At 38.3% G+C, this 11,303-nt stretch overlaps 1 protein-coding gene across 2 annotated transcripts; it reads right to left on the reverse strand.

Moving 5' to 3' along the window:
* Positions 1–279: 279 nt before the first annotated feature.
* Positions 280–3,716, reverse strand: LOC128512973 (gamma-crystallin M2-like). Of its 2 annotated transcripts, none has more exons than XM_053486538.1 (3): positions 3,645–3,716; positions 692–937; positions 280–589 (listed from the first exon to the last, which is right to left on the reverse strand). In XM_053486538.1, the coding sequence occupies exons 2-3, from the start codon at positions 908–910 to the stop codon at positions 314–316; spliced, it is 495 nt and encodes a 164-aa protein (XP_053342513.1). In that variant the 5' UTR covers positions 911–937; positions 3,645–3,716; the 3' UTR covers positions 280–313. The 2 variants fall into 2 exon arrangements, with proteins under 2 accessions (XP_053342513.1, XP_053342512.1); XM_053486537.1 differs by lacking the exon at positions 3,645–3,716 and adding an exon at positions 1,082–1,143.
* Between the last annotated feature and the right edge of the window lie 7,587 nt (positions 3,717–11,303).

Here is an 11,303-nt window from a genome sequence, read left to right on the forward strand (position 1 = left end):
GTGGGATTTTGACAGAGACTATTTGCTCTAATAAGAACATTTTGTATTATTATGTCTAATATTTATACCATACTATATACTTATACAATTATTCTCCCCCATAATTTTTTATAAAGATACTGATAACTCTAACAAGGACTACATCTAAACCATGAATCCGTGTAAGATAAGATAGTAATCAAATAACTGATCATTATATAATGCTGCCTATGTTAGCATATAGTTTCAAGAAAATGAAAATCAGATTGTTTATATTGTTCTTCTTTTTGTTAGGTTTATTCAAATTATTGTTTGATTTTTACATTAGAAGTTTTCAATGCCAGGAATCCATAATGCGCCTCATGCTCATGAAATTCGTGTTGCCGAAGTCCCTGAAGCTACGGTACTCTCCAGGTCTAAAGTACCACATCCTGCCTCTGTAGTGGGGCTGCTCGTACATGAGCCAGTGGCCGTCTGTCACGTGGCATGAGTGGCATCCGCCGGACCAGCGGTAGCGATCCATGATGGAGTCACAATCATCACTTATTTCCATCATCTGGCCCAGGAAGTTCTCTCTCTCATAGATCTTCATCCTGTAGGCGCCCCTGTACTGTTTTGAGTAAAATACAAGTCAATTGAAAATGAACATAATATAACATTTTGAATTGATACCTCAGGCAGTATTATTATTCGTTTGAGATGATCAGCATACCATGGGGATCATGCGGCAGGACCTGATGCAGTTGTTGCCCCAGCCCCACGCGCTCATGTAGTCGGGGTACTCGCCCCTCCTGATGAAGAACTGGTTTCCCATAAAGTTGGGCCGATCGTACACCATCCAGCATCCGCTCTCCACCCTGCACGAGTGACAGCGGCTCAGGTAGGAGGACATGTCGGAGCAGTCACTGCTGCACTCATAGGAACGACCCATGAAGTTCCTGTCCTCGTAGAAAATGATCTATTTGGGAAAAGAAAACAACAAGACCAAATTAGAAATATAGTGAACTGCTTTAAAAGATTGTGTTAAGCAAGGTTTATGGACAGGAGTGTAGAATAAGTACAACTGATTATTGAAACCCTTGCCATCATGCCTGGTTCTTACCCTGCCCATGATTTGAAAGTGGTTTGTACAGCAATGCGTTGATCGTCAATGTTGTTTTCGACTGGTGAGCTGACACTGTGCTGGGTTTAACCCCTTATATTTATACCTGACACTAACCCCAAAGAACATGTGCCGCCTATTGTATAAAATGCTAACCAAGCAACATAGCACAGTGATCCAAAAAGTGCTGAAGGGCTTTCTATTTGATTCAGCCTCCAGAAGAATTTTGGAATTAAAGCTGCATGCACAATGCAGTGGTACAGTACTGTATTCTTTTGTTCGGTACATGCTGCATTAGCGTATCTGTGTGCAACCAATGACCTTTAACTAAGGCTCAGTAATATGCTTCTTTATCCCATTAAGTGTTGACAGTATAAATGGTTATGTTATTATTTCAACAATAAAAGCTGCAGCTTTTAAAGGTTAGTTTTATCCTTAAGCTTGTTCATTTTTAAATAACCTTTTGCCTATTTTCCAAGTTAACCTCCATGACACTAGAGGCAGCTGTATAAGATACACATAATGACAGGGTTACAAATGCAAATTGGCTTACCACTTTACTTTGAAGATATTGAAAAACATCCATTTGGGTGAAATATTAGCTTATTAATTATTCTTTATGTAAAATGTATCGAATAGTGTTTTATAAAAGCTTTAAAATGAAATGGAGCAGTTGAAAAGATTTAAATTGCCTGATGTTTTGTAAAAGGAAAGATGAGATGGTAGCAACTTTCTTTATATACCATCTACAGTAGGCGTGAAATGCAACACTATCTGTGGCTGTACTGGTTCAGTGTTCCAAATACTTTATTAAAGCTTTTTTATGTATACTCTATCGCTATATGATGCATTGCTGCTCCTAATCAAAATATTTGTGCTTTAAGAAGCATTACCTATTCATTCATTCATTCCGGGAGAAGAAGCTTCTCAAGAAGCTCCCATCTGCTAGCGCAGATTCCCACATACTCACACACCCAATCATATAATATGAGCAGTTTGAAAAAACCCTAAATCACATTACTGGGAAGCTGGGGTACCTGGAGGTAAACCTATAAAGCACAAGGAGAACATGCACACACCACACATACAGACGGGAGGCAGGATTTGATCCCCTAACTCTAAAAGGGTTATGTTTATTATATATACTTTTTTGGGCTTTTTGGGGGTCTTAAAATGCTCAAAAACTCATAAAAATTGGCAGTTTGACAGAAAAGTCGCACGCAAGACCCGATACACATTTAGAGCTTATTGAGCTGAACAACTTTCGCACTGCATGTCATGGGTTCAACTCAACAGGAAGTCAGTTATTTTGGGTCGTTTGCAAAATGCATGGATTTTTCATACGATCGCCACCAAACATCAAACAACAAACTGAGGTCTTAACATGCTCAGAAAACGCACAGGTTGTGTGGTGCACCCAGGAGGCAATGGGGCAAGGTGCTTGGGCCAGCTCATTAATTGCAAAACTATATATTTAGTATTTATTCGATTTCTTTTTTGTTTGTTTCATCCTTCTGGATTCCACCTAGTTTCAGTATGAAGCTTCCGAAATTGAAACAACAAACAAACAAATAAATAAATAGTGCATTTTTAGTTTGTATTTGTATTTGCATTTAGAATTTAGTTTAGTATAGACCACAGTACCCTGTTCAATACAAATATTATATTTATTCTAGTCAGCACTACATGTTATCTAAGGTTGTATGTCATCTAATGGGTTTTAAAATAAACAATACGTACATTCTCCAGTTATTTATTTAGGTAATGCTCACGAATACGTTATGTATTCCCAGTAAAGGTCCCCTTTAAATAAATAGTTTTTACGAAATCTTAAACAAATTGTCAGATAAAGAGTTTTTAGAAGCCAATATTTATTTAATCTTCACATGCATAGCAGTCAGGCTTCTTATCAGTACCACGGTCAGGCTCTATAGAATCTGTTGCTTAGTTTGGACACAAAGACACACATACATACACACACAAGCTGAACCTACGGCAGAAGGTGAATGCGAAAGCAGGTTAACAGACACACATACCATCACACTCACACACATATTTAAAATGGATATTGTCCTGAACGACCTACTAGATTGGTTTGCGTGTTTATGTGCTCTAGTGACCTTCATTCTAAGAAAGAGAGAGAGAATTCCCCCAAAAAAAGGGAATAATAGGAAAAAGGGGAGGATGTAACTATGAAAAATGGCGAGATGTAATTGGGATCGTTCTTATTTTAGAAAGTGATCTCACTGAGGCCAAGTAAATGCGTCATGTTTGACCAGGCCTTTCGGACCAGACGAGCTCGAGTTGACTCACTACAGCAACAGAACCAGTCATAGAAATACACATACGTGTGATAAACACAGCCAGACATCATGCACAACACAGAGTAAGTTCTCTACACACACACTTTCATGCTCTAGGCAGTTGTCATAACCTCATTAGAAAAATTGCACAACAGAGTCTTAAAAGGAAACTGATGTTATACTGTGATCCTAAAGGCAACTTTCTTTCTCTCGCTCCCTCTCTCACACACACTCATCATATTCCAGTCATTCTTCCTCACCGATTTGCTGTTTGATCTGAGGACTCTGGTTTCCTTTCACCAAAGTTCAAAGAGATGTCACTTTGATCCTTGGTGTAAGAATTTGTGATAACTCCTCTGACCAACACATGGAGTCTTCAGACTGGATGCGAGGAATCTGCGCTTCTTTCCCACACAGAAAAAGACCGACTTTATGAATCATTCTCACTTTCCGTAGCATAAATTTTAAGAAGAAGATAAACAACCGCTCTGAGGAGGTGTGTGTGGTCTTGTCTTCTTGGTTTTTGCTCTTTCTTTCCTTTCCCATCCTTCTCCTTCACTCTTCCCCTATCATGTTTTGAGTGCAGAAGACAAAAGGCCAGGGAGCGTCTTCAAAGTCCTTTACCTGTACTGTTGTGAGAGAAAGGTAATGGTCTAGTGAGCTCTACAAATTTCTGATAACCATCTTTCCATCAAGTGTGCAGGTGTAAATGAGAGAAAGACAGAGTGAGGACAAAAGGCAAAAGATGAGAGAGAGAGAGAGAGAGAGAGAGAGAGAGACATGATGCAGGGTTTAGAAAAATCCTTTGTAACCATGGATGTTGAGTTGTTTCGTATGATGGCGGAGAAATAGTTCTTTTAAATGGTGTGGCCTAGTACATGGTCAGAGGTCACACTTTTCAATAAAATGTGCATAATGTAGTCCCATTAGACTTTTCTCACTTATTTGGAACTTGTTTTTGGATGTAAGCCAGCCACAATTTATCGTACACTTTGTTCCTTCGAGCATGATTATACATCACAAAGCAGTGATTTTTAAACACTTCTCAAAGTGAGCAATTAACCAAAAAGCATTGCTTATAAAATCTTGAAATCCAGCGTCCTATTTTAAAGAAACAAAAAAGCTTTTAACAAATTGATGGTTGAAATTTTATTTGTGTGTATAGTTTGTTAAGAATGCCATTACAAAACTTCTTGTCATTTGACTGTTGGAAAAAGACTAAAAAATTTATAGTGAAATGAAATGATTTAACACTTTATTTGGATTATCTACTTTAAAGACACAGATGCTGTATAAGCCTTGTATAGACTGTCATATTTATCTTCCAACAACACTTTAGGGGTATAGAATCTTAAAGTATAGAGTTGATATTCTTGGTGGTTTCATAATTATATAAAGAGGTACAGTATGTATTAACACATTCATTCATATTCAGTAATCCCTTCATTCTAGTCAGGATAAATAGTCAGTGGATCCATGTCATCTGGGCAATTTACAGTCACCAGTACAGTCACTTACCAGAATTTATGGAAGAAATCAAAGAACTGGAGGAGTCCCATACAGACATGGGAAAAACCCAGTAACCCAAGTTCAGGATTGAATCACAGAGTCTGGAACTATCAGGCTAAGTGATGTGCCTCTATCCCATGCAGGCATATCAGAAGAAAAACCATGAAGGTTGATAGTCTATAGTACACTGCCTGGTCACAAAAGTCACAATATTTATTTTGCTTTATGCGTCCCTTCATGTGCTTCCCTCTTTACCCTGCACACCCCTTTTTCTCACGATCTCAAAAAGGGTCACTCTGCACTTGTTCGACTATATGACCTTTTTCCATTGCTCCAAAATCCAGTCTTTATGCAAACTAAAGGCTTTTTTCTGATTAGTCTCACTAACAGTTTATTTTAATGATTTATTAATATTAATATTAATATTCCTTTTATAGCAAAAGAGCTGTTTATTTTTAATCCTATGAGTTTCCATCATATTGTGCATGTAGAAATGGTCTCATTTGCACTATTTAACATCAGTGTCTACTGTTAATCTTTTATGATGCAACTACCTCTGATCATGGTCATTCATTATTTCTTTTAATCTCATGCTGCAAAGCTCATGGTTTAGCATTCTTCCAGTTTTTAATAATGTGTTCAATAGTTCTTAACCCAATTTCAGCCATTCTAATATTTTCTTTGTTTAATGACATAATTTTTCTTTGGGGTGATTCCAGATTAGGATCTAGGGAGCTGGGAGTCCAGGTCAGCAGTCTTGGACTTTTTGACTGCTTGGGCCATGTGCATGTCAGGCTGTGGTGCACTGGATGTTCTGCTGTCATTCTGTTTTGCGAGTTGTGCTGCATTAGCTTTCCTGTGGAATCAGAATAGATAGGCTTGCCTTTGTTCATGCAGGCATCTTGTGTGTCCATGACCCTGTAGCAGAATATTGATATATAATGGTTAATGAATGATAATGGCCAAATTGTGACAATTGGGTTAGAGAAACTCCAAAACTGCAGCTCTTGTGGAATGTTTCCAGGCTGCAGTGGTCAAGACATAGTAAAAGTGGTCCAAGGAAGAAAAACTGGTGAACTGGTGACAGTGTTATGGGCAGCCAAGGCTCATTGATGTGGGGAGCAAAGGCTGGCTATGTAGTCTGATCCAATACAACAACTTCTGTAGCTCAAATTTAACAGAGTACATTACTGTTTTGGTGGCAAAAGTGGGGGACCTACTTAATCATAATGTTATGGCTGATTGGGATATGTTTTATAAGAAGCCACACGATAGGGATTAAACATTGGTGTCATAGACATAGACATAGGTAAACCACTTGTTACTGAGAATACTTATTAAAATGCTTTAATTTACAGGGGAGTTTAAAAATTAAACTGTGGAGGAATAAAAAAAATGTCATTATCTGGTTTGTAAAGATAAATCCAACAATTTTTGGTTAGGCAGTACATATTCTGTATGCACCATGGAATATTATATACTGTATATTGTACTGTATGTATTGTATGCAAAAGTAAAGTTATTATCAAATTTAATACAAAAAAACATGTTGTGAGTCAGGAGGCAAGAGATTCTATTTATCTAAAGTTTAAATTAAATATACATCGCTTATACCAGTCTGTTTCATCTCTGTGCTATGACATAAACAAGCTCTTCTGGAACTAATGAGTAGCTAGTGTGTCAAGAATCCCAATTATGAAAAAGACGGAACTGCACTGTAGTTGTTGTGGTGGTTCAGAGTAAAAGGATTCTGAATGTCATTCTGTCTTAAATGATAAAAAAAAAAAAACATTCACTTTTTAGCCTTTTAAAAGTTGTTTAAAAGCTGGAAGAGTGCAAATATAATTAGCAATAAAACAGGTCAAGTGTTTGGTTTTCAGTTGGTTTTCAAACAGTCTAATTGGTTTAGCAGAGGAAATCAATTAAAATACAAATGGAAGTTGTATTTGATGCAAATAAATTTACATTGTTGTGGCCAGTGTTTGCAACTGAACATTTCTCTGAACAAGTCATGACCTTGGTATTATATATTTGTGTTTGCCCTTTCAGTCAGCAAAACTTTTAAGCTTTATTTTTGCATTTATAGATCGACAAAACACTTCAAATTGACTTGGTTAAATAACAAAAATAATTATAATATGAATCATTTTAGATTACACACAGATTTGATTCAATATATCAGAGTAAATCCAGTGAGTTTACATACATCAAGTTGACCCCCCCCCCTTCCCCCCCTTTTCCACATTATTAAAAAATTGATGTAAAGGCATAATTAGATGTCAGGATTCGTTCCTGTTTTTATTTTTAACTCACCTTGCCCACCCCATTTGCAGTCCATCTTGGTCAAGATCCACTCCTGATTTTATTGTTTATTCACTTCATCTTGTTATTGCAGTTTACCCTCATCAGTGGTACGTTTCATCTGCTGCCATGCCATTCAGCGCCACCTGTTTCCAAATAAACCTGCCTCTCTGCTCTATACCTCAATGCCACAATCACCGTTAATGCTCTGCCAGATTGTCTCCTCTTGCTGTCTTTAAACTCTCAGCCATCATCCTGTTTCCTGAATATGCTTGTGATTCTAATTCTGCTTGTTTGACCTATTCTCAGGCTGCTCCTTGGAGGTAACACTGCAAATCTCTCTGTCTGTTTGTTTCAGTAAATTCCTGTCTAGTCAAGCTTGGATTCTGCCTCTGCCCTGTCTCTTTTATAGTATATGTTTATGGGATATGTGATCTTTTGAACTGTTTATAGGAATTGGATTATGTCTCACCCTCTAATACTGTTGTTTACCTGAGCTTTGACCATTACTTGCCCTGTGGATTTGGATTCCGGTTCTGTCTGTCTGCCTATACTCCTAGTGGTCATCTATTTATTATCCTGCCATTTGTCGTACCTTTTATTCAGCCCCAGCGCCAGATCACTGGAAACTGCTTCTGCCTTCTGCTGTACATGTCTTCAGCCACAGTGCCAAATCACTGTAAACTGCTGCAGCCTTCCCATAACTTCGTCAGTTTTCCCAATCGAGCCTGTTCAGACCTCAAATCTCTTCCAGCAACCGCTTCCTGCAAGAATGCTTCAGCTACTCACACTTGCTTAAATATTCATGCAATATCTTTTTTTTAATTACAATAAACCATTTAAAAAACATTTTTTAAAGAATCTTACCTATTGTCCTTACATTTTAGGTTCCAGGTGAAACCATGTGCACCTGTGGCTGTAGAAAGACCTAAGTTTATAGACAGTGTTTTGTCCATGGGGAAAATCCAAGCAATTCAACCAAGACTTTGGAAAAAATGTGAATCTCCAGAAGCCTAGAAACAAGTTCCCAACAACCCAAGCTACCATACCATCTGTGCAAACAACTGTATTCAAATATGAGGGTGAGTCAAAAATGGTTAGATTACTCTGGTTATATTAAAACTTCTGTTGACTTCTACTGTCTTCTCAGTGTTTTCTGTTCAAGGTTACTTTGTCCCCAGTCACTGCTGTGCATAAGTGTTTGCATTTGTGACGGCAGTGTAAGCAGCAATGGATGCCCCACGCGTGATTTGTTTGATGGAACAGCAGCGTGCAGTGATTTTTTTTTTTTTTTTTTGTGGACTGATGGTGTAACTGGTGCAAAAACAACTCACAGAAGAGCATAAACAAAAGTGTTTGGATATCTGCAAATACAATTTAGACCAATAGACCAATATTCTAAGGAAGATGAAAATTTCTTAAAGAGAATCATTAATAGTGAGGAGACATTGATTCATCACTAGAAGCATGAGAATAAACAATGGAGTATGGAACGGAAACATCCTCAATTGCTGATGGAGAAAAAGGTCAAAAGTTAAGCATCAGCTGGAAAATTGATGGTTACAGTTTTCTGGACTCACAATGGCCAGTACATTATCAGAAAAAAACTTTAACAATCAACAGTGCTCATTCCACTGAGATGCTTATTGAAGAGCTGAAGCCTAAACTTCTGATTAAACGCAGAGGACCGCTATCCAAGAGCGTTGTGATCTTGCAAGATAATGCATTTCTGCACACTTCTGCCCACACTGCCAACACTCTGCAAAAACTTTCTTTTGAGCTGTTAAAGCATCCTCCTTAGAGTCATAATCTTGCTCTATCGGACTCTCACCCGTTTGGTTTCCTAAAAGCAGCCCTACGAGGACAAAGATTTACTTCTGATGAAGATACACTATATTGCCTAAAGTATTCGCTTGTCTGCCTTTACATGCATATTTGACACAAAATAGATAGTAACATCCAATTTTTAATTCATAGGGTCATAACAGGTTTAGCTATTCTGGGAAAGCTTTCCGCAAAGTTTGGGAGTACGTTTAGGGGAATGTTTGATTATTCTTCCAGAAGAGCATTTGTGAGGTCAGACACTGATGTTGGATAAGAAGGCCTGGCTCACAGTCTCCACTCTAACTTATCCCAAAGGTGTTCTCAGGCCAGTCAAGTTCTTTCACACCAAACTTGCTCATTCATGTCTTTATGGACCTTGCTTTGTGCACAGGTGCACAGTCATGTTGTTACTGAAGGGGCAATCCTCAAATTGTTCCCCCAAAGTTGGGAGCATGAAATTGTCCAAAGTGTCTTGGTATGCTGAAGCATTAAGAGTTTCTTTCACTGGAACTAAGAGGCCGGGCCCAACTCTTGAGAAACAACCTCGCATCATAATCCCCCCTTCATCAAACTGTACACTTGGTACAATGAAGTCAGACAAGTACCATTCTTCTGGCAACTGCCAAGCCCAGACTCATCCATTGGATTGACAGACAGAAAAGCAGGTAATAACTACCTGGACTCCATATTAACATAAATTAACATCAACTGTTATAGCTGAACTGCCTGCCACCTAACACACAGTATGAATGCAGAACAATTCCTGCTCTCTGTTTCACCCAAATGAGGATGGGTTCCCTGTTGAGTCTGGTTCCTCTAAAGGTTTCTTCCTATTACCATCTCAGGGAGTTTTTCCTTGCCACTGTCGCCCTCGGCTTGCTCAGCAGGGACAAACTGACCATTTTAATACATACACATTCACATTCCATACAAACTTAAATAATTATTTTGATTGTGTAAAGCTGCTTTGCGACAATGACAATTGTTAAAAGTGCTATATAAATAAAATTGAATTGAATTGAAAAGCGTGACTCGTCACATTAGAGAACATGTACCTACTGCTCTGGAGTCCAGTGGTGGCATGCTTTACACCACGGTATCTGATGCTTTGCATTGTATTTGTTAATGCAAGGCTTGAATGCAGTTGCTTGGCTCTCTGTTCTTGAGCTAATCTGAAGGCGAAAAAGTTGGCGACCTGTGCATTATACGTCTCCCGAACGATGATTTTACGTGGCCTACCACTTTTTGGCTAAGTTGCACTAACACTTGACTGTAGAATATTAAGGAACAAGAAAATTTCACAACTTGGACAGGTGGCATCCTATCCTGGCACTATGCTGGGACTCACTGAGCTCCTGAGAGTGACCTATTCTTTCACAAATGTTTGTAGAGGTGGTCTGCATGTCTCGGTGCTGGATTTTATACTGTAACCATGATAATTATTGGAACACCTGAATTCAATGATTTGGATGGGTGAGGAAATACTTTTTGCAATATAGTGTATGCTTATGCGTCACCTCAACACAACAACCAGCAAGTTAAAACTTGGTCTTTCAGCATGGCAGTGATCTTTAGAATATCTTAAAAATTTAAACAAAGTGGTTTAAGGTGAAAAGTTTTGGAGCGGCCATTGCAAAGCCTTGAAAACCTTGAACCTCTTAAAATCTGTGAACTGACTAAGGAACACATACACCCTTTCGCATACTCATTCACACACTATGGGCAATTTGGGAACGCCAATTAGCCTAATCTGCATGTCTTTGGACTCTGAGCGGAAACCAGAGTACCTAGAAGAAAACCCACCAAGCACGAAGAGGACATGCAAACTCCGTCACGAGGTGAGAATCGAACCCGGATCACTCCATAGTAAAAATAAATTGTTGAAAATGTTTTTGTAATATCCAGTTATTAATCCTACATCCTATACTTTGAAGAAAAAGGATTCTGTAAAATAGCATACATATTTGGACCAGCCTGGTGACTTATGTCATGCTGTAAGACTTTGTCATGAGGTAATTGTTTATATATCAGCAATGTTTTTTTTTAACGAAGTGTTTGGTTAAAAGACGATTGCAAGAGACGACTTGTATAAAGATTTAATAGAACAGATGAATCAGGGTGACAATGGTGTTTGTGTGTGTCTGTATGAAGAGAGAGTTTGTCACACTTGTTATTCACTCAACATAAAAATGATTGCACACCAGACCAAACTACTTCAAAAGCAAGTTCAGATCGTCACTACAAACAGCAACCCGTGTTAATTGCACAAGCTGACACGCAGTACA

The sequence above is a fragment of the Clarias gariepinus genome, chromosome 25 (genome assembly GCF_024256425.1).
Source record: "Clarias gariepinus isolate MV-2021 ecotype Netherlands chromosome 25, CGAR_prim_01v2, whole genome shotgun sequence".
NCBI lineage: Eukaryota > Metazoa > Chordata > Actinopteri > Siluriformes > Clariidae > Clarias > Clarias gariepinus.

Coding starts and splice junctions, on each gene's coding strand:
- LOC128512973 (XM_053486537.1), bottom strand. Junction 590..691: donor CCTGCCGCATGATCCCCATG/GTATGCTGATCA, acceptor TACTCAAAACAG/TACAGGGGCGCCTACAGGAT.